This window comes from Lates calcarifer, linkage group LG1 (genome assembly GCF_001640805.2).
Source record: "Lates calcarifer isolate ASB-BC8 linkage group LG1, TLL_Latcal_v3, whole genome shotgun sequence".
In the NCBI taxonomy this organism is placed as follows: domain Eukaryota; kingdom Metazoa; phylum Chordata; class Actinopteri; family Centropomidae; genus Lates; species Lates calcarifer.
Genome location: NC_066833.1, coordinates 20,413,807 through 20,438,437, shown reverse-complemented (window position 1 = coordinate 20,438,437; position 24,631 = coordinate 20,413,807). Strand labels below are relative to the sequence as shown.

The 24,631-nt window shown below is 36.8% G+C and overlaps 1 protein-coding gene across 2 annotated transcripts; it reads right to left on the bottom strand.

The window, feature by feature from the left end:
- Positions 1 to 151: 151 nt before the first annotated feature.
- uxs1 (UDP-glucuronate decarboxylase 1) lies at positions 152 to 21,736 on the bottom strand. 2 transcript variants are annotated; one of them, XM_018702462.2, is made up of 15 exons: positions 20,972 to 21,736; positions 19,995 to 20,022; positions 18,798 to 18,846; positions 16,007 to 16,050; positions 14,881 to 14,941; positions 13,594 to 13,774; positions 11,606 to 11,710; positions 10,558 to 10,617; positions 9,793 to 9,914; positions 4,401 to 4,520; positions 3,811 to 3,854; positions 2,204 to 2,264; positions 2,031 to 2,088; positions 1,764 to 1,867; positions 152 to 899 (listed from the first exon to the last, which is right to left on the bottom strand). In XM_018702462.2, exons 1-15 carry the CDS (start codon positions 21,060 to 21,062, stop codon positions 768 to 770), a joined length of 1,260 nt encoding a protein of 419 aa, XP_018557978.1. In that variant the 5' UTR covers positions 21,063 to 21,736; the 3' UTR covers positions 152 to 767. The 2 variants fall into 2 exon arrangements, with proteins under 2 accessions (XP_018557978.1, XP_018557979.1); XM_018702463.2 differs by lacking the exons at positions 14,881 to 14,941; positions 16,007 to 16,050; positions 18,798 to 18,846; positions 19,995 to 20,022; positions 20,972 to 21,736 and adding an exon at positions 14,410 to 14,836.
- Between the last annotated feature and the right edge of the window lie 2,895 nt (positions 21,737 to 24,631).

The window sequence follows — 24,631 nt, the reverse complement described above, 5'->3', positions numbered from 1 at the left end:
GTTTTATTACTTCTTATAACCCACAATTGTGTCGCAGAGGTGCACAGGCACACAGGTGCACACGCGCGCACACATGCACACACACACACACACACACACACACACACAAATTAATATAATATCTACTTCCCTAATCATATCATACGCAAAATATTGGAAATATTTTATTAAAATAGCATTTTCACCTGAAATAGATAATGCACATCCTGAAATGAGATTTCACAAAGTAGAGCACAACGAAGTCCTGATAAACACATGATGATGCTGTTTTTCTGGAGGATTTGTCCAGTCCTGCAGTGCACTGCACGAGCAATCAACAGGGTGCTGGCATACCACTGATAAGGGGACAAAACATCCAGTGGAAAAAATAAAAAATAGGTGGGCAGGTAGCCGATCTCCAGAGACACAACACCATGAAACTGATTAACACAAAGCACTGCGAGATTCTCATGTCTGCAATTTAAATAGCAAAAGCACAAATTCACAAAAAAAATGTAGGTTGAGTTTCAGATTTTTTTGTCTTAAACTGCTGTTTTTGATTGAGGCTTGTCCATTCCACACGCAAGCTCTGGTAAGGAAATCCTTACCCAACAGTGCAGCAGCAGATCTCTTTTAAGAGACACAAAAGTCGTCTCTGCTTCTCAAAAAAACATATCCCAGAGTACTCTACTCAACAGTGTGTTTAAGAGAGTTGTTCTTCAAAGGTCCTCTGAGAAGTCTTAACATCCCTCTGTGTTGTGGTAGAGTCTGTGGTGTGAAACCCAACCTCAGTTGTGTCTGGGCCGTCCTTTCTTCATGCGGGCAGCTTTAGGTTTGGGGATGTATTGGTTGTTGGCCTGGTGCTCAAGTTCTCTGCTGAAGTACTGGATAGTTTTGTTCAAGCCTTCCTCCAGCGGCACCTGTCAATACAAGACACAACACATACAGCTGTAACGTACTATCACTCCAAAAATAACTACATTAATGCACGACACATTACAAAGATATTCATATATTGATTGAATGATAAAGAATTAAGATATTGACAGTAAATATCTATAATAAATATCGATAAGCCATTCACACAATCTAATGCTTATGGTGAAATGATGCAAACTACCCTCCAAACAGTGTGTGATATGATCGTCTTCTTTAAGTCAGGCTGATAATATTTTTTGGTAAATTCACTCATCATCTACTGATTTCATGTATTCCAGTTTCCACTGCCATTCAGTTACTGTATTGGAGTTAATCTGCCTCAATGAGCTAGACAACCCTCAAAATAAATCAATGAACAAAATAATACATAGTCTTAAAAGTGGAAATACTGAATAGTTGCCAACGTTTTGCATGGAAACCGAATTTCAAATATTACATATAAAAAATATATATATATATATAATAAAAAACTGTTTGTGATAATTCAACATTCATTCTTCTTCCTATATATCAAAAATAATGGCTCACTTCCTATTCTCATGTCAAAATAGGTTTTACCAAAATTTGTCTCAGTGTGAAATTTATATATTGGATATATTTTTTTCAAGAAATCAAGTGACTCAATGGGAAAGGAGTTTTTGCCATGTGACTCTATTCAAAGTCACAAGAGAATGTTATATTAATTAATATCAATTAATTCATTTTGTTCATCCACATCAGTCAAAAAAAATATGCTTAAGCTTGCAAGAAAACAATTCCATTGCACATCTCAGTGCATACAGTACAGTATGTTCCCAACACATCAAGGTTTGTGGGCATTTCAGTCTATTGTGAGTCACACATACCACTGGCTCCCAGCCGAGCATCATCTTGGCTTTTCGGATGTCAGGTCTTCTCCTCTGTGGGTCGTCTTGAGCCTCCGGAAGGAACTGGATCTGACTCCGGCTCACTGTGAGTGTGAGTGTGTGTGTGTTAATGGTCAATCACAAGACTACATGGAGCAATAAAGGGGTTAAATCCTACATTGAGACTTTAAATAAAAAATTAAATTTCATAAATGTCAAAAATTTTCAGTCACACATTATGAGAATTTTTTCGATCTAACACCTTACCAACAAGACTTTTGATGAGACGAGCAAACTCCAATATGGTGTGTTCCTCTGGGTTCCCCTGCAAACAATTTCATAAACCTCCATCACATTGGACAAATAAACTGACTCAATGATCTGCCTACGTAGAATTAATTTCTATTTCAGTTTGTGAAACACAGTAAGATGAAACTCACCAGATTGACTGGACTGCTGATGTTACTGTTCATCAACAAAACCAGACCATTTACCAGATCACTGGAAAACAAATCAAACACAGAAGCAGAGACATTTAACATGGATTCTCTTCTTTCAATTCCACTCTGTAGTTTTGATTTGTATTTGTATCCACGAGTTGAAGTAGCCAAGGGAAGCAATTTTAGATACCTGGAGCTGGGTTTTTTCCCTGGACTGTCTGAAGTGATTCACCGTGGCTTCAAAGTATAATTTGTAAAGAAAAGCTAACTGATAACATGTGACCTGTGTTACAAATAAAGAGGCATTTCAAGGAGAAAGGAGAGTAGTGGAGAAGTTTTGCTGAGTGAACCTCAAGGCAATCAAGACCTCATAACGAGTTCCACCATGCATTACAAACACAGTATAGTGGGAGTGTCTGACTTTGCGAACCCCAGCTTTACTTGGATGACTCAGATGTCTGAACATATATCATGACACCACCAGCTCCAGTTTTTAAAGCTCTGGGTCTTTTTTTTCTTGCAGGCTGAGTGAAGTTTGAACTTCACATAAAGCTCTCATAACACACAAATATCACTCTGTCTACAAACTGTGTTACAGATACAATACGTCATGCTGTGTTTTATCATGACAAAGTACAGTGACTGATCAAGAATCTCAGTTTCACTGTAAGCGTTCAAGTTTCACCATTCTGAGGCATGCTGTGTATACAGAATAAATTTAATGAACTACTTTCTTATTTCCCATCAAATGTTTGATTTTTGTCAGCTGCTGAGGGCTCTAACACCATAACAGAGGTGACAGTCACTTGATGACAACCAGAGCGAAGCCGCTTCAGTTCCACTCTGCCTGTGGCACAAGAGACAACCTCCCCTGCTGAGTGTGATATCGTCTGAACATCTGAAACTTCTGCAAGCTTCAACAAACTTTTCTCCATTAAAAGGCAATCTTACCACAGCAATTTTATGAAAAAACCCAACATCAGTGACAGAAGCCCATTTTACATTGTTTAATTGTTACATTATTGATTTTTCCATGAACCATTTTCTTCATATTCATGAATTTTCTGCTTGTGTCACCCAAATTTCTAATTAATTCATAATTCAATATATAATTTACAACTAACCGGGAAAATTATTTTCTTCAATGTTCATCATATGTTTACTTTAGCAACAAAATTGCTAGGTAATTACCATTTTGACTGTGTAACCAAAATAACTGGTTTTATATTTGTAGTTATTTAATTTGAAGAGATTTGTTTTTATTCAGATAAAGTATTTTTTTCTGCTATTCAGTCAGAATAAAATATAATACACTAAAGTCATTCAAAGTGTTTGACAGCATGTTTCCAAACTTGCTTTCTTCTCCAAAGTGAGCAAAGTAAACTCATTATCGCCATCACATAAACTAATAAATAGTTTTTTAACATGCCAAATGCAAATTTCTACATAGTTCAAGGATTGTGTGTGTGTGTGTGGAGGTCCACACACTGTAAAACGGCATGGAGCTTTTAATCACAGACAAAAAGAATTTAGGGCTGAAGAGAAGGATGATGCATTTGGGGAAACAAAAATGACCAAACAACTACAAATTAGTTACAGTTTCTCACCTTACATACTGAAACGCCCTTGTTTGGGAACCCGTACCATACACCTAGAACAATAACAACAACAGGAAACTGATTATCATTTCTGCACAAATCATATACATGTGTTTCCATGTCTGAAACAACACATTTCTACACAGCAACGTTGGGCAGACATTTTCCCTATTATGAGTCTGAATATTTCTGTCAGTGATTATGTTCAAATAATTATAACTCAAATCTGTGATGTAATTTGTGCTTTTTACATTTAAACAAATGCTACAGCACTGCTCAATTAAATGCTAATAAACTATATTAAAAATATTCAATAAAATTATAATGAAAAACACTCAAATTAAAACTACAAAGTATCTGATTTCTCAGTTAAATCACATTCAAATGAACAAGAGCTTGGGGTTTCATGTGCTCTCATACGATTTAAGATGCACACTTCAACAGTAATCAATCATCATCCCACTGTGATTTTAATCCTGTATGTGCACCCACAAATGCTAGAACTGAAAACTAAGAGCCTGGTGCATTCACATGTTTGTTTCAAGCATCTAATAAACAAGGTGAAAGCACACGACCAGGAGAAATCTTAAAATGCGTACAGTGAGAGGTTCTCCCTGCAGAGCCTGCAGGATGAAGTTGCTGACAACACGTCCATCGTTCATGTGCATTCGGGAGCCAAATGTGTTGAAGATTCTTGCCACTCTCACCTCAACTCCTTCCTGTGAGAAAAGAAGACAGTGGGTGACTCTTTAATAGTTCTCAAACTCAGTGGTGCCTTTGTTAATTTCATGACATTTCACTTTGGCGTTTTCTTGTAAAGTGCATTGACATCTTTTTTGTACTGAACAGTTTATTCTTTAGGGAATATACAAGGCCAGGCAGGTACTAAAATTCTAAAAATATTACTAGAGAAAAATCAGTAATTTTACTGTTAAATTACAGTTTTTCTCAATTTCTAAAACACGTTTCTTGAAACGATGCCTCCATTTCCCAAAACTCTAAACACAAATCTGCACTGCATACTGCACACTCCATTCCAGAAACTTCCAACCTCCAGGTCAACTCTCCACTCAAAACTTTGTACTCTTGCTGAAAAACCAAAGTTTGTCTTCAGACATAACAGAAAAGCCACACATTAGCCATACATTACAACATAGTCTTTCACACTGGTGAGATCAATTCAAAACACTATAAAAACCAGCAATAGGTAATGTTACTTATGGTGCCACACAAAATCCTGTTTACATGATAAACACAATAAAACACACAACAAATGTTTACATTTGTATTCCTCAATATAATGTGGAGTATAAATGAAATAAAATCAAATGAAAAAATAAATAAATGACACAGCATCCTGTCTCTGGTCTAAGGCCAAAGAATTGCATCCATATCACAGGTTTTATTAGCCAAGCAGCCAGAGAAAAAAAACCCTTGAATGTTTTATCCACCACTGACAAGCCTCAACTGAAATGTCTAACGAGACCTCTTCCATGGCCTGAAGGAGGCGAACATGGTTGTAAGGATTTCAGTCGTTAAGCCTTGCACCAGGACGTGGTCGACAGGAGTGGCATGAATTTCATCTGACACTACTTGTCTTCTTGGCCTTTCCCTTCCTCCACCTCCTCCTCCTCTCCAGTTTCCTCATCCTCTTCCGCAAAGTCTTTCTTGAACCATTATTCCAAAGCTACAATACTGCAGCACTACTGAATAATTGTGTGGTAAGTTGAGTTCAAGCTGTGCTGATTTGAGTGAAAAATACTGACTGTTAGTGCTTTCTAAATGAACACCTGGTGCAGGCAATGATATATGGAGGGATTTGTGTTTAACAGTTCAACAAATTTGAGCCATCTGCCAAATTTCAGTAAAAGGGTCACACAACTTATATTAAACAGCACGGCATTGATTAACGATTAAGATTAAGTCAGACAGTTGTTCACACTATTCAGTAAAACAGCCATTTACCTTAAACCTAATATATTTATCTCTTCTGTGTTTGGATAAAGCCACCTAACACTTACTTAAAATCCATCCAGTAACCTCATCAATAGTTTAAAAAGGGTAATTAAGCAATCTGAGCTGGAAAGGTACTGTACATTTTCTTTCAGTCCCTTTTATGATCAATGCTATTTATAGCCAATAAATATTGACTTTACTAATGTGATCTTTAGGTTAGCTTGGGGCAACAAGGTATCACTGATGAAAATTAGCCAGTGGTTGTGGCCTTTGACCATGTGTCACAAAAGTCCTATCAAATATTTGCCATGTGAGTACGACACCAGGCTCTCCTTACATACATACACACTCTCTAACAAAGAATGAATAAATGAGCCCAACTACATCACAACAACACACACTGATACCACAGATTTAGAAAAAATTCTTTTTAAAAATCAATGGCCTTCTTAAGTCAGCCTCATGCATCAATACATATCACTTCAGAAGGGCTAAGGACAGATTTTAGGTCATAACACATGAATAAAAACATGAAAATTATGGAGATTGCTCTCTTACAAATGTGGAATGTGAAATTCAGCTGAAACAACCTGCAAATATATTCAGTGTATGGTGAGGCACAAAGACATAATGGGGACAACGTGAGATCTGTGTGTGTGTGCATATGTGGGCATAACCCCCTGTAAAATTAAAAGATGGTGTGCACAGGTATGGTTAAACACATACCTGGGGGGTCGTCTCTTCAGTCACTCAAACACATAACACACATCACTGAAGAGATTACAATACCAATACTCTCATTATTGAGAGCTACCAGCTTTAATCAGTGTGTCAGTGATAGCATGTAGCTGGTCACTACACAGGAATGTGCAATAAATCCGGTGCATCTGTGTCTGCGTCTAAACCATTATATGTTCAAATAGACACCTCCTGGGAGACCCACATCTCATCCTGGGATAAAAAGAAAAAAAACATGAAATATACTTATGAAGACCAGCAAAAGGGTCAAGGAAAAGTCAAGGAAAAAATGGGCCATATAAACTTTACGCCTTGAACTTAACTACAGAATTAGCTCAGAGATTCAATGTTTCTTTAAAGCATGTGCATTATGTGTAAAAGTGATAAGACAATGACACAGATTACTTTTATTTTTCTTTGTAATTTATAGTTTTGATATAGTTATATATTAATGGTGATGTGAATATGCACAGATAGAAATGGAGATTCAAAACCAGAAAGACTGTTGGTTCAGGGTTTAAGATAAGATGACAGTAGACCACAACATTCTCGGTTTAAACCTGTCCAGGAATCATCTCTAGACATCTCTATTTCCCTCATTTCTTGTCACCTCACTACTGCGATCTAAAAATGCCTTTAAAATGTCAAATGTATATGTGTATTTAAAAAAACAAACAAACAAACAATAATTTAGTTTGTTCCTTCTTCCTTGGAAATTTGCATCCCTTTTTGTAATATGGAGACACTGTGAAGCTGTATCAAAACACAAGTGATCACTATTGTTCATTGCAAGGTGCAGCTCAGGGGGTGGATCAGTGGTTTGATCCCTGGTTCCCATAGTTCTTGTGTTGAAGTATCCTTGTGTAAGAAAAGTAACACCAAAAGCCCCTGATGGCACACCAGTGGTGTGTGAGTGCGTATATGTGTTAGAGGGCTCAACGCGAAAAGCTCTTTAGAAATGCACTCCATTTACCATTTACTTGGCCTGTAGGAAAGACCATTAGTGTATGACTGAGAGGTGTCATCATATATCCAAGGTCATGTCTGGGCTCTGCAGTGTGAATGTAAATGTGAAAACTTATTTAGTTATACCAGCATAAAAGACTGAGTTCTGACTTAATACCCCGACTGTTTAAGCTCTGAGGCTAACAAATCTGTCAAGTCACATTACTTCTGTCTGGACTGTGTTTGACAAGACCTGCAGAGAGGTGAGTTTTCATTGATGAAGTAAATATTTAATCAACATTTCACATGTTATGCTGCTCATAATATTTTCACTCAAAACTGACGTGGTTCAGCCTTCCCAGTCTACAGATACTATATGTAACTTCTGTTACTAATTCGATCAAGGTTCAAAGCTGAACCTAACTTAATTTGATAAGGAATTCAATTGGATTCAAACATGATATGGGGATGTGATGCTGGATTTGACAGAATGCTATCATACACCAACCCTAATTGCACATCCTAAAAACAATCAACCCTTACCCTCTACACTTCCTCAGAAACCTGAACATGCTGTTTTGCTGGACTAAAAACATTCAATAGTCTGTGGCTTTGTGACTTGTCTTCGACCAATGGATGACCAGTGCATGTATAAATGTATCTGTGTGTCTGTAGTTATGAAGGACAGGTTAAAATGTCTGACTTCTGTGACACAATGAATAAAAATAAACAGTATTTGCACAACACTTGTTGCATCAGACAGTAACACTGGCAAACTATTGAGAAAATATAAACAGCTTGTCTACTTCCACTGGCTTGATGCTGAATGTTGGTAATGGACTCTGATGTGTATAGTAATAAAATGAGTGAACCACAAGTCGGGGTCAGACAACTCTTTAGTACACCACCTGCATGTTACAACACAAATATTAATGCTAGCTAGCACTTACTGGCTACGTTGGTCCAACGTTCTTTAAATGAAGTATGGAATACTTAATAAAATCTGATGTGTTGGCTCTGATGGACAGGGCACATATGGGCTTATTGTTCATCCTGTATGCTTTCCATGTATAACCTAGGCAGCAATACACCAAATTACAAGAACACATCTATACACTGTACAGACACTCACACACACACACCCTCCTGGGGAATGGCAATTAAGAAACATGTGTATAACACACTCACCACGGAAAAGCTTGAAGGTGTGGCAAGGTGAGATTCAATGTGTCTTCTTTATTACCCTTTACTTCCTGCTAACTATAACTCCTCTGTAGTCTTATTTAGATTTAGTCTTTCTGCAATAAACCAGCAACAAAACCACAAAATTATAGAGTAGTATGAGTAAGAGTACCAATATGAATGAAAACAGTTTAAATATCAGTAAAGATAAAATCCTAACAGTACATATTACACAGGTTCTAATTATAAAAAATGGGGAAGGAAGCACCTCAATCTAATGAAACAGCGCTTTTCCTGTATGTTATCATCACCTGACTTTGTTAGTAAAATTTTGTTTAGAAGTATCATGTCAACTGGCAATCAGAGATCCACTGATATATCCACTGCATAACCTACACTCATCACTTTTTAAATGTTAATGAATTTTGATTACATGACTGGGCAATAGATGTGATGTGTGATATTCTTCTCCCTCTGCACAAACAACTGACAGTTGGGTATTGAAAACCTGCCATTTCCAAGAATTCTCCCAGCAAGTGTGAAAAAAATAATGGGCAGCTGAGGAGGAGCAGAAGACGAGGCAGATAATAAATACCACTCGCCTGAAGGAAATGCAAGAGCAGTCAATCATATCTGATCATCAAAGGCTGACATCAATCATGTCATATCAGGGAAAAAATGATCAAAAAGTCGTAACATCATTTGGGTGTTTAGGGAAACATGCATGAAATTTTCAAGAGCTTTACCGAATTTTTCAGACTCAACACAAGATTCACTGCCATGTCGTTACTGATACCAAACAATCCTCTGAAAAACAGCCACTTAGCAGCACAGCTGCACATCCTATTTTTTTATTCTGACATCATTAATATATTTTCTTACTGATAATATATAATATTACAATATAATATTGTATAGAGCTGAGATAAAACAACTCAAGTTCTTGAAACTTCATTTTAAAATGATTTTATCCCAACTAAACAAACTATACACTTAAGATACTGGTGGTAATTTCATGTCTTCTCATCCAGAGACTCTGCTTTATAGTATCAAGAGGTATTTACAACTGAGAAATCCTACACATAAAATTCAGTGTCTCTAAAATGCAACAAATAAGTTTTTCTGCACAAGCCTGCTGTTGTTTACGTGCTGTAATTACAGTGATGTTACCTGTTTCATGTAGGCATAACACATTGTCTCTGCCACACGTTTCCCCTCATCGTAGCAAGCTCGAGGTCCAATAGGGTTCACATGCCCCCAGTACTCCTCATTTTGCGGGTGTACCTCTGGATCTGGAACATAAAAATTTCAGAATCATTTCAGACAATTTTTTTAAAGCCAATGAATTCAGTTTTCCATATAGAGAATCAAACAAGACTGATTTGGAATAGCATGCTTCCTATCTTGCAAAACTGACACGCGTATGAACGTATTCCCTGCATGTCTGTCACCACAACACCTCAACTGGGACAATACTCATTCACTTTCAGAGTTAGGTTTAATGATATACACTGATTAGATTTCAGGAGTTCAGCTGCAGTTGTACACCTGTGATTGGATAAGCAGACAGCTGGCCTGTTAAAATTATTAAGAAATATTGTGTCAAAAATGTAGCGTGGGCCTTGTTTATGAAAGGTTTAGTACATGATTAATATCAGTTATTTAAAAAACAAAAGAGGAAACAAAAAAGACACACAAGGCATTTTCAATTAAAAAACAATGGCATGGGACATAGTTTCTATAGCATTCTAAACTGCGTGTTCCTGAGAGCTGCTTGATGGTTCATAGAAATACATTTCTGTTCAAACATAATGTTGCTACACATCCCTTGAGTATAAAAATGTCCATGAAGATAACCATTTGCTCTCAAAATCACTGGAAAGCAGAACCAACACCAATTCACACTTAAATATGAGTGGGAGGTATCTTTCTTACCTCCATAAACCTCAGAGGTAGAAGCCAGGAGAAGTCTGGCGCCCACACGTTTGGCTAGACCTGAGAGACAAACAACACAATCAGAACAGTCTTCTTTTGCAAGAAACAAAGGAGATCAAACAGTGGCCTTAAGATTACAAAGATTACAAAGAAGTAAGACAGCATATTGTCCCACAGCCCAAGTCTGCTGAATTTTTCTTCCTTGAAAATATGAGCAGTGCTTGCTTTTTTCCCCCTTTTCCTTCACAATGCCCTGAATATAATCTAAGTTTATGTCAATATTCATACAGTGGTTTGCCAATATTTTATGTGAATATAGAATCAATAATTGTTATCAGTAATTCTGAAACAATGAAATGAAACGAAATAAAATGAAATGTAACAAGAACTGAACCTGGGACATTGTGGCTCATGGTTGGAATCTCAACCATCTCAGTGGCCCTTTTCCGACACAGAATCTGTAACACTGTTCACTTCATCTATCTATTAATGGACTCTTTGACAATGGCTCTATCTGGTACACAAGAGGTAGTGTTTATTTTATAAAATATGAAGAAGAGTATTTAATTTCTAAAGTTTATTTTGCACTTGAAAGCTTCATGAGTATTGTTAGTGAGATGGAAGCATGTCTCCACTTCTCACAACAGATCTAAATATAGGATCCTGCTGCCCAATTTTGAAGAGTCTGCCAGCATCCTGACAAAACGAGACATGTGGTTTTAACTCCCATTTCAAGGATAAAGTTTTTTTGCTGGATACTGAGACTATAAACAGTTGGCATGGACAAAAGCTACAAGGGGAAGAGCGACAACATATTTTTACAGACAAAATGTCAAATAACCAAAGAATTTCTTCAACAATTTGAAACCATCTTATTCACTTTTTGTATTTTGTGGTTTATTAAACTGGTTTTATTTTTTTGTGCATTAGAAATGATATACAACAATTTATCATATTACTCTTAAGAACAAGAACATTTCATATAAGGCCTTGTTTCTGAGACCTATCGTACCATTATATGAACAGTAGCATGCACCTACACACTCACCAAGCATGTTAAGAGTGCCAATGGTGTTGGTCTTGAGAGTTTTGATGGGATTGTACATGTAGTTGGGAGGAGAGGCCGGAGAAGCCAGGTGATAGATTTGGTCCACTGTGAAAAACAGGATAAACATAAGTCAAGTCATCTTGAAACAAACATTTGTTCCACAAAGATATGATGATAGCACAACTGAAAGATATTCCTGTGATTCATTTTCTAAATGCTGTAGCTTTCTGGAACCTTGACCTTGTATTATTGACAACCAGCCTTGGAGTTGTACATACACAGCTGTGCAGCATAATGAGAAAACAAAATTTCAAAAATGTTGGATTAATACAGTACATTCAACCTGAAGTGCTGAGCCAAACCATGTGTCCATCTATTGAGTCCCATGGCCACTCATGAGGAAAGCCAATTCTTCTATACTTTGATACAGTTCAGAGCAATGAAATACAAACCTTCTCTCTTGGTTTACTCAATGACAGACATAAAGAGGTGTGCATGGTGACGCAGAGCTTTATACAAAATTGAATTGCCCTGTTCCTCCTTTCCTCAACCACCTCTGACACATTCTCTACCACTCTTCATCATCTTCCATTTTCTTCTTTCTCTGATTCTTTCATGTCTTTCAAAGCTTAACCTGTTGATTCCCAACTTTCATAACTAGTTCCAACTTCTCTCTGAATATCAATTGTATAAAATCTGTGCATCGCCAGCACTGTCTATGCACTGCATTATTCTAATGGGGCATTACCATAAACTGGAGTGAAGTCTGTGATATCTTCAAAGGCTGCCACATTCACTCAAAGACACAATATATTCACTACAACAGATCTTTAATGCACTATTTGCAGTTGGTTGGGGTTATCTGAGCCATCAGTCCTCTCCTCGCTCTTTTGCTCTACCACTCCTGCTCTTGCACTGATCTGAAAACTGCTGCCACTGCGGCTCATACAGCATTCCATAAACCACACTTGCACCCCCCTCATCCACCTGTAGTGTCTTGAGCTCAACAGGGTATTTTTACAGCAGGTATAACAAATGTAAACAAACAAAAGATCAGAAGTGGATCAGGCCCAGGATATTCCTAATGTCATAGCACTGGGAAACTATACTGTGAGGTGACCGTGTACGAGATATGGCTATTAAATAACGAGACTGATGCTGTAATACAATTTTATTGAACATAAACATTTTTCAGTGTCTTTCTCCTTCAGCATAATCCTCTTCCTCTTCTGCAGCAACACACTGCTGCATTCGGGTCTTCCACTGATCAAAGCAGTGCAGTAGGTATTCTTCGGACAGTTGTCTCGGAACCTCTGTTGTTCTTTTCTTAACTTCTGACACAGACTCAAAACATGCTCCTTTGGCACAGATTTGATCTTAGGAAAAAGGAAAAAGTCACATGGTGCTAGAACAGGCGAATAGGGAGGGTGATCAAGTACTGTGTACTGTGTTTGTTTTTGGGCCAGAAACTGCTTTTTCTTTTGATCAGGAGTCAGAAATTTTGATTCGGCTGCTGTTTTGTTCAATTTCACCAAAAATTTCAAGTTAATGCGTTGCTCAACTTTTAAGCTAATCGTTTTCCAACGGCTTAGCAAAAACGCATGCACTTCAATCAGTAGCTAGCAGTGAACTAAAGACATCACTTATGGGAAACTTACAGCAGTTGTGTGTAAATACCAAACTTTTAATATATAACACTAAGTGTGACTGTGTCACTGTGACTCACCACATGGTTTTATCCTTATAAGCAGAGTCTCATTATTTAATAGCCATACCTTGTATACTTAAGTGAGCAGATGGCTGATAGCTTTCTACAGCTCAGGATTTCTTGTTCATCATGTATATAAGAAGCATGGTTAGGAACCAAGGGTTAGAAAGTTAACAAAACACCATCTCCAGCTTTGCTTCTACTAGGGAGAGCTGATTTCTTGAAATCTACAGTAAGTAAAAACCATTTCATCAACCCCAGTGTTTACTCTCTTGCTTACCTTCAATATAAAGTGGCTCCACAACATCATGATTGATGAGCTCAAAGTTTTCATGGCCAATCCAGTGTTCCACATTTCTTTTCCTCCCTGTGAAGAAGTTGTCCACCACAGTTACCTCATGGCCATCCATCATCAGTTTGTCAGTCAGGTGGGAACCCACGAAACCAGCACCTCCAGTAATCTGGTGGAAGAACACATCAGTTGTTACTTCTTCAGCAATATCACCGTCATGTCTAGTCTTTCCGAGGGTTTATTTACAAGCAACAAGCAATTATAAAACAATCAAACAGCCTCTCACAGGCTGTGTAATAATGTTAGTTTGCTAATGCTGACATGCTGATGTTTAGCAGGTAATGCTTAATAAAATTTACAGTGTTCCCAATCTAAGTTTAGCATGTTAGAATGCTATTATTACCTAATTAGCATGAAACACAAAGTACGAGGGGAGCTTCAAAAAGTTTGTGGAAAAAGTACATAGCTAAAAATCATATGCAGGGATTTTGATTTCAATGCACCTGTACGTTCTCATACTAACATGTCACAACATGTTCTAATATGAACCCTTAAATGCATGTTGCAACGCAAAAATAAACATCATAACTTAAACCGTTTTTTCCAACTGTCATTTTGCCACAAACTTTTTGAAGCCCCCTCGTATAAATGGGAGTGTCATTAGATTTGCAGGTATCTGATTATAAACCAAAGTACTGAATACATAATAATTTGGACCTGCTGCTAGTGCTTGATGAAAAGTTAAGTAATTTCATTTAAGTAATTCATTATTACAGTTTATCATTAAGAGGAACATGCTCATACCAAATTTTATGGCAATCCATCCCATAGTTGTTGAGACATCTAACCCAAAAATGTCAATCTCATGGTGCCGTTTGATAAACAGGGGAACAACAAAGTCAGCGGGATTCACAGTCCAGGGGCCATGAATATCTGCACAAAATTTTATGCCAATCCATTGGGAAAATGTTGAGATTTTTCAGTTTGAACCAAAAAGTGATAGACAGAGAGACAGACTGCCCAGCGTTGCCATCCACAGAGTCACATCTCTAGTATAGTTTGTATATACCAGGAATTTCCTTTTGAATTGTGTGAAAACAACTGCAAGTGTTTTAAAGGACATCTGAAGAACTTTCTTGCCCAGAGGTTACCTCCTTGGACAGGCACAGATTGCGTTGCCCAAGGACAAGAATAAAAGTGCTGACAAAGTGGCTGCAGTATCGTAGTTATCTTGAATGTGATTGTGCATCTGAAACTGGGTTGATTGTTGCATACCAAAATTCTCTTCCGATCCTTTTCTGACAGGAATTTGACAGGTGGGTATTTCTGAGAAAAACTGGGGGAGAGAAGACAAATTTCCTTAGTAATGAACATCTGGGAAAAAATGCTGCATGAGAAATTAAACAGCACATTAATACAATATGAGCTAACTATAGATACAGCGCTTGAATAATAAATAAATGGGGGTTTCACTGCGTTTTTCTGAAGGTTCTGCTCTCACAACATGCACCATTAGCAAAATGATTTGCCTTAGGGAACTACTGTCTTTCTGATTAGCAAGCACTGAAGCAACAAGGTGTCTTACTGTATACTCTTTAATCTTTAACATAATAACACAGACTTAAGTGTTAGCAATGGCTGCATGATATTTTTTTAAAAATCAGTCTTGAGATTACCTTTGATTTTGCCACATTCCAAGATCTGACATTATTTTTCCAAGTAAAATATTCTCACACCTGATGGGAATGCTAGTCAAACCTCTAAAATTAACCTCCAAGATGTAATCAACCAGACCTCAAAACTGTCTAACTTCAAATCAGTATCTGCCTCGTCAGCATTCAAGGTGTCAAAACACATCTCACCCTCTGAAAGCACAATTTGTCCTTAATCATTAGGTACAACAGAACAGAAAATCAGGGGCTTCATTCACTAATATGCATGTGCATGCACAATGGTTTACGCCATTCACTTGTAACACCCTACAGTGGCTTTTCAGGAGGATTACATGGACCCTTTCAAAGGTTCTTTTGATCCTGTGACATATTGTATATTTATAGAAAGAGGCACACAGGGACATGGGATTCATTTGGGTGCACAAATGCATCTATACAAGCGCTCACTAGCATTCAAGCACAAATAATTAAATCCTCAAAGCAGAATACATTTGTCAGTCAACAGAACAGTCATTATTGGCTTTATTTATGGATAGCTTGCTATACAGAGGTCACAAACTCACAACCACATATGATGTCCAATATTGTTTGTTGTATCCCTTTTGAAACATGTGGTTACTGGGGAGGAAAGCCTTGTCAATCAGTCTCAAAAATTACATTTGATTAAACGGAATTAAATTTGAGTGTGCTTTGAGAATGCAAAGGAAAAAAAACCCTCAGGTACACACCTTTGTTCAAGATCACGAATCTTCTCTCGGAGAGGAGCCACAGCCTAAAGTGAGATGTAAAGTGAGAGATAAGTGAGTTGAGAGTACAAGTCAATGCTTAGTAAATATTAAATAGATCTTACAGAGCATCTTGAAGGCAAAGTTACCACAGCAGCACTTTAATATACTGTTCGTGTAAAGTTCATGTTATTTTCTTGTTCATTCATTTAAGTAGTCCTTAACCACAAACATACGAATTTCATGGAAAGAGATCCAACAAATCCACCTTCAAACAGAGAGAAAAGTGATATTACATAGGGAGTAAAAAAGACACCCAAACTTTACCATTAGACCAGGTCAAAAAAGATTTCCACGGCTTCCACTGATACTCTGCAATTGATGTTTAAAGAATCTTGCCACTTTCCACACCCATATGACAGAAATTACCTTAAAAAGTCACTGTGACTCCCTCACTGACTATAATGCCATAGCAGCATGAACAGTGAAGTGCAATGGAGCCTGTAACATCATGTACAAGCACATACGCTGATCAACCACAACATTAAAACTACTGACAGGTGACAGATTCAATGCTTTAAAAGTTAAAACAATAAAACAAGATCTCTTTCTGGAATTAATTTCAAGACATGCAGCTGAAGTCTGGACAGACTGCAGCCGAATTAAAAATGATTTGTTAAGACAGTTAAAAAGGGAGGTGCAATAATCCAGACAATAAAAGATAAAAACATGAATTATTTGCTCCAATTCTAGATTGGAAATAATAGATCTCAACTTAGCAATGTTCCTTAGGTTTGCAGATTGAGTCAGCTGCTTGACAAAATTGTCTAAAGACAGAAAACTGTCCAAGATAACCCCAAGGTTATTTAAGTTGGATTTACAGAAGAATTTACAGACCCAAGGCAATGTTTGATCCTTGGGATGGCACCATCTGGAGAGAGAGTCCTGACATTCTTCTGGATGTTACTTTGACACAGCTGCAGGACCTGCCTAATATTGCGTAGGTCCCCCTCATGTTGCCAAAACAGCTCTGACCCGTTGGGGCATGGACATGATACCTCTGAGGGTATCTGTGATTTCTGGCACTGGGACACTGGGAGCAGATCCTTTGGAGGGGTGGGGTGAGGCCTCTGTGGATCTGGCTTGTTCTGGTGCATCCCACAGATGCTAAATCAGATAGGGATTTGGGGAGTTTGGAGGCCAGGTCAACACCTTAGGCTCTTCTGAGCAGTATTTATGGTGTGGTGGGAGCACTGTCCTGCTGGGGAAAGCCCCTGGGGGGTGTGCTTGGTGTACAACATTTAGTGGGTGGTACATGTCAAAATAATATCTAAATAAACGTCAGGACCCAATGTTTCCCAGCAGAATACCATATTGGCTGATCGGTGTATACTGTGTTATGTCTATAATGGGTAAGAGGGTGTGCGGGAGTAACATGACCCAATGAGAACCTAAATTTGCACAGACAGCAGAAATATAACATTCCTACACCAATAGTAATCTATTTTTGCAGTTTAGATTAACAAGGTTATTCAACCCAAACCTTTACTTGAGGAAAAAAAAATATCATAATAACTGTCCTTGTATATGCTGTTGGAGTTGGCAATGATAGCTTCCTTTAAAGTTATGCAGATGAGCACTGATGTAAAAACTGCCATTCTCAGTCGTTTCCTAATTTCACTGTGTACATAAATTAACAGTTCCATTTGCAAACTATATTTCTTGTCATTATCATGATGTAGAGTCATCATTATAGTTTGTACATCAAAATGATTTCAGAGAAGCAGAGCACTGCCTTTAAGATTACCAGGAATGTGATTTCACAGGCAAGCCTACTCTTTAAACTCTAAGGTCAACCTGATTACAAAAGTGAGCACAGGTGACAGATGATAAGCAAACATTTTGATCCAATACTGAGGTAATTATAATTTGACTTTTCAGCTGCAATGTGTGTATGCGAATGAATGCATGGGTTCTCTGTTACATAAAAAAATGAATATGCTGACATCAGGTGTCATTTACTTTGCTGGATGCGGTCAATGAAGGAAAACTTGATATAAAAACTACTTTTTCATCATGAAGACCAAGATTTATAGTTAAAAACTTTTTAAAAACTCATCATGCTGTGCTTGTTTGCATTTACTTGAAGTGTGGTTGCCCATTAATTAGTTATTTCTTTAACCTGCAAAAAAAAGGCCAGTTTTTAGCATTTGGTGACAGTTAAATAATTTTTATGATAAATAACTGTGGTCCTAAGTTAAATAATCTTTGGATCACATCCACTCTTAGCACAGTGCTAATAACAACAACGCACAGCAAGCAGAAAGCAACCAGACAGAAAAGGAGTGATGTATAGAAGTGGAGTTAATGTGACATTACTATTAGCTGTGAACTAATATGCACTTTGATAAATGTGAAAAAAATCAAAGGTATAGAAAGACATGAAGTTAGCATTTTCCACAGCAATGCCATCTTAAAAATTCATCAAATTTATTTTTTTCTTTTTTAGGAGCAGGATTGGTTGGCAAGGCAGCCAAGCAAAGACTGAAGCCACACAGCGATTCAGGCCAGGATTATGTAAAACAATTCAAAAATCTATGTTAGGCTAAGGCAGTGGAGCACATGCACCATATAATGTCCTCACATGTATGTCTTTACAAGAGGGTATTCTAGGAAATGCACAATATAAATGTTAAAGTGAAAAACCATCTGATAACTTAAAGCAGAGCTCATTGGACCTGTGACAGCAGATCAACAAGGTGAAATTTTAACTAAAATTTTTAATCAAACTCACCTCATCAATTCTCTGCTCAATGTTCATCTCCGCATGTTCTTGTATTGATCTATGGTAAGAGAGAAACAAAGACAAGGAGAGGGGGATGACATGAGCCATCATCACACCACCAGACAGCTGCTGAATTCAAGCTTCCTGTGTAGCACCACAGGACCCACCACCGCCACCCATCCAATAGGATTATTAGCCCTTTGCACCCCCCCAACCATTACCTTAGATTCTTATTTCATATTTTTAATATATTTTATTACTATTATTTATCATTATTTGCACTTTTATGTGGGTGATATATGGAGTATGCTCTTGTTAAATGTCGGTTGCGTAATCTGTTATATGCGGATTGTGTATCTGTTATATGTAGGTACTTGTGGGTTGTCTTTACATTGCTACATGTTTGTTATGACCTGTGAGATGTGTGTCTGTTGCTATATGTGGGTGCAGTGTGTGTTGTGTACTTACTACTTGTGTACTTTTCTTGAGCTACTGGATGCCTTAAATTTCCTTCAGGATTAATAAATTATCTATCTATCTATCTATCTATCTATCTATCTATCTATCTATCTGTCTGGATATATGAATAAAATCCTCTATTATGGTATATGTTTTATAAAACAGTATAATAACAGTATACTTTGAAACAGGTGATTTTCAGTTTACTGATAAACTAACCAGAGAGGAACATCTGTTTTTAGTCAATTCAGCTAATCAAGGTAATTCAACACAATATTGATAAAAAACATTACATAAAATAAAATACTGCCATCCAGCTCACTGGTTTGTAACACTGTCAATACTGGCCTATCACGACCAGAGATATATAAGGGATAGCTACCCTGGTATAAAAGTGGTTGACAAATTCATATTGCACATCAATAATATGCACTTAATCAGCACAATCATTGCATGAATTCACACAGCATTTCAAAATAAAAAGAAAAGATAAAGTTGTGATCTTTAGACAAAGAATAATAATTCCTGCAGCACTTTAATTATATAGTACATTAATTATAATTTAATTTTAATTATATATTTTTCACATTATTTAGTTTTGACATGGCATTTTACCTCTCACACACAAGAGAGAAATTACAAATTTGTCTTAAAAATATTTTGAAGCTTAAATTAACAGAAACTACTTTTTTCAGCTTCTCAACTGAGACTGAGGCAGTTAGGTAATACAGAAATAAATCATTGTACCTCATGTTCGTAAATGTTCCCCAGACAGCTGGAAGAGAGAGAGAAAACTTATCATAAAAATGGCAGCATCATGAATGAAATGCATGGGAAATACAGGGCAATGTCACATTCAGCAATATTAGTCTAACAAAGACGGCAAAGAGAGCCAACTGAGGAAAAGATGTTTTGACAGTTGTCTCCTTTTTCTTTCCTACAACTGGTCTTGGCATTGGTCTCACCCATCAATGTCTTTGGTTTCTTACAAACATTAACCATACAGAGTCCAGATGCTCTAATGGACAAAATTTGTAGTTTGGGGATTTATTACAATGAACAACAATGTTATTTTACTTCACATCTAATACGATGGAGCTGCAATAAATTTTGATTGTCCATCAAAATTTTCAATAGTCAAACTGGTATCTTGAAAATACTTTTCATTATCAAAACAACAGATTAAACCTATTCAATTTACAATTATAAGTGACAGAAAAAACAACGAATCCTCACGAAACCTGTGAATGTTTAGCATTATTGCTTATTGTGATTATGATTGATTATGAATCAATTAAGTGAATCAGTGCAAACATGTGTTTGCAATCAATTCTCTTTTATCAAGAGAGTTCCTCGGAAACACAAGATCTTCAGTTGAAAATGAAAAGTCAAAATTCTCTCTGTCACTTCACCACATAAAACTGTCTCTCTCCCTAATGAAAATGGGCCCCCATGTAACTCCATAATAAAGATTTCATTTATTTTTACAGGACAGCGGTTCAACTTGAGATGACTTTATTTCTTGTTTGTTTTCAAATTATGTCTAACCAGTCTTGAAAAGTGCACTGTGGAGGGTTGACCATTTAAGATGATGCAGTGTCACCTTAAACTACTCACAGAAGTTTACAGTTTGGGTGTCATGGTCTAAAACAAACAAACTGTCACAGGGATTATGACAGTTTAACAGGTACGATACATTCAAATGCAGAGATTTGTCTACTTACAGGCAATGTAAGCGATCAAAGCGAGGGCAAAAAGTAGTTTCATCATTCTTCTGTTTAATCCTGATAACAGCCAGATGACCCGCTTCATCATCCAGGAAAGCAACGAGCAACACGTTTAAGTCCAGCTATAGCATTCTGAGTTAAAATTGCTCATGTCCTCGGTGGAGTTCGGTCTTTAAGATGTTCTGATTTTATTCGACAGGCTGGCAATGACTTAGCACCCACACTAAAATGTAACTAGCTACACAGGACAGCCGAGCTAGCTGCTCCTGCTACGTCAACACAAGCAGGAGCAGTTTACGTGGCTAGCAGCGTACACACTGTACAGGTATCAAACAGTATCAGGTAGCAAGCTACACTGCGTGTCAACATTAACAACTATATATACATTTATTTATCAGCGCCATTTACCCCCCAATTATGCAAATATTAGATATCATTTCTTTCTCAGGCGGATATCTTAAAGATACATTTGCAAACTGCCTTAACGCCTTAAATCACACACTGTTAGCCGTTAGCAACACATTAGCAATTAGCAACGTTCACCTAGCAAGCGACAAAACTGGCAGCGCAGTTTTCTTCCGTTCATAATGGCTGCTGAAAAATAACACATGCGACTTAAGCCTTATCGAAAATTACTCTACAAAGTGCTGGGGAAATACAACAGGTGCTCAGTTAAACGCAGCACACATGTCGGAGTTTGCTTCTCTCATCTTACTTGGGCCGAGGAATATCAAATGAGCGATAACTCGGAGCTCGATTTAGGAGCCTGACTTTTCCTGTAGCAACAGTGTGACGCTCATCTGACTTGGAGAGCCCTTTAATAATAATCATAATTGTTTTATTTTACTTTGGCCTTTGCCGAGACCATTGCCATTTGTAGTTTTAGCACTTTAATATAAAATTGTAGTAGCAACTCTGTATTATATTTATGTTGTTGTTTTTTTTTTTTTTTCCAGAATCGTCTATGCTCGACACTGACATAAAGACTCATTCATTCCAACCACACGAAACTTTCCATGGTGCAGTGAACTTACTTTGTTGATTTTCCCATTTCAGCCACTGAACCCTGTTTGGCACTGTAAACGTTTTGTCTGGAAATATATGTTTGCATTTTCTGAATGAGTACTGTATGTCCTTGCACTTATTTAGAGTAAGACAACCAGAGAGACCTGGATTTTTTAGGACTGCCACATAATGAGATTGTCTCCCTGAGAATCTCAGTGACAAGCATTGTAGCTACTTAATTGGTGGAAAATAACTAGACATTATCTGAAGCACTGTACAGTTTTTCTCTTGGTACTTTACATGATTATGTTCATTTTATGTTCCTTTTTACTTCAGTTTTACTCTATAACCTTTTTGGCCCTTTTGTGACCTCTTAAAAACAGTATCTTGTTTGGGACCCCTCTCATTTTTCAGATGTCACCAATTAGAAATTTCCTCTAACTTTTTACATGATTTCATATAAATAACATGAGGTAAAATTATTCAATATTTCACAAAAAATATTACACAATAAGGTCATAACCCTTCAGATTTATTGTATTAACCATCTAAATGTATCAGCATCATATATCACAGGAGACATTTTATGATTACTTTTACTTGTGGTATTTTCAAATTAAAAAGTTTAGTTAAAAGTTAGTAAATTTTGCTGATAATAATTATGTACTTTTATTTCAGTAGATTTAAAATGCAGGAGTTTTACTTTCTCTGTAAACTGATCTGTTGTATCAGTACTTGAGTAAAAGATCTAAAAGTGCCTCCCATCACTGTTGTCCTTAATAATATCACAGTTAGCTTGCAGATCTTCTGTACTACAATTTAATTTCCATTGACATCTTACAGACAGAAGGACTTTTGATGTCATTAGGCATTTCACATCACATCACATGTTTTACACATGTTTAACAAAATGGTAAAATATACACTTTTGTCAAATAATAATAGTAATAATGGTAACAACAACAACTGTAATAATAAAGAGAGAGAAAGAATAGCATGTCTTGATACAGCTTAATAAACAGAAAAATAAAGAAGGATGAAAAGGTTACCAAATTGATTTTTTTTTTACACTCAGCCTCCCTTAAGTCACGTTAATAGCCAAATAACGGGTGGATTTAACTTTAAATTATCTTCTAAGACAGTTTGTCAAGTCAATATTAAGAGTTGGAGGCTCTAGGGAGTTCTGAATTGACAACAGAATTACATGCACACGCAGCTTTATGACAAATAAGAACAGGCATAGGATATCCTAAAAAGGACTGTGTCGGTTTTGCTGATGAATTAAAATGGAAAACTGAACAACATTTTCTGACTTTAGTTAGCTTTATGTGAAGTTTTTGAGAGGGAGTCAAGGACCACACTCTCTGTTAGAAAGCACACAAATAAATATAGACACAACATACTGTGTAAACATTCTTATGATTTAACTCCCAGCTGACTGTAAATGCATCAGATGGTGACTTGACCAACACAAACAAATGCATAATCCTAAGATTAAGTGAGACTCACACGTGACGTTCAAACATTACTTCAATCTACAAAACACACCATTAGGAGGAAAACTGGATAGATATGGTCAGAGGACAAGTCACAGTGCTCATTTCATTTCCTGACTAGCTTTGAACTTCAAGCTTAGTAAGAATGATACAGATATAAGCTCTCAGATGGGAATAATCCAGTTGTTCAGGTCTTGAATAGCACAATTCATTGATGTTATATTTCAAGATTATAAAACATGCTCACAAAATCCAGTAAAGTCCACCGAACAAAATAAAACCCATTGGAAGCTACATAATCACAGCATGATTATTTTTTTAAAACGTTTTTTAAAATTTCACATGAGAAGGTTTTATGTAGTCTCTGGAGCTGATGGAAATGAAAAAGCAAATTTGCTGTATCATCTTCTAATAGCAAGTTGCTCACATCAAATAACATCCCTTGATCAATGAAGTAGAAAATTGCTGAATGCAAATTAGATGTGAGAACAACAGGGACACCATTTTTTTTTTTATTAACATAGGCATTTATGAGACATTATCTTGTCTTTCTTTGCTTTGTTTATTTTTTATTTGCTTGTTTTAATGTGCTTATATAATTTTCAGAGATTGTTTCCAGAACAACTCATTTGTCAGGGGAAGATGGACCATCTAACAACTGTTAATCGTGGGGATTAGTATGAAAACACCCAAAACAGAAAATAATTTGTGGCCCTGCTACATTTTCAAAAGTAGAAACCTGAGAAACTGAATACCAGAGCTGAATTGGACAACACAGAGTAAAAATATAGTTATGATCAAAAGAACTGGACATCATGCGCCTATAAACACCTGGATCTCCCAGTGTATCGTAATGAAACAGGTACATTTTGATAGAATTGATGACAATGTCAGCCTGTCAATCCACCACTTGGCTTGATGTGTTGATTGACATTTGCCAAGCACCTTGTATTCACCAAAGAAATGTATTTTTCCTCTATAATGATTCCTTTTGAATGCTTTCTTTCTTTTTTCAATGGGCCTTTTTCTCAGCAGACATTTTGACAGTGAGGAAAGCACTGGTGTAAATAATAAAACTAATGATGTTTGAATTCTATTTAACTGCTTCTTATCAGTGTCATCATTTTATACTATACTATCTGCAATATCTACATAC

Coding starts and splice junctions, on each gene's coding strand:
- uxs1 (XM_018702462.2), bottom strand. CDS start 21,062: ATGATGAAGCGGGTCATCTGGCTGTTATCAGGATTAAACAGAAGAATG. Junction 11,711..13,593: donor GGAGCCACTTTATATTGAAG/GTAAGCAAGAGA, acceptor TGTTTTTCACAG/TGGACCAAATCTATCACCTG. Junction 10,618..11,605: donor TGGCACTCTTAACATGCTTG/GTGAGTGTGTAG, acceptor TTTGTCTCTCAG/GTCTAGCCAAACGTGTGGGC.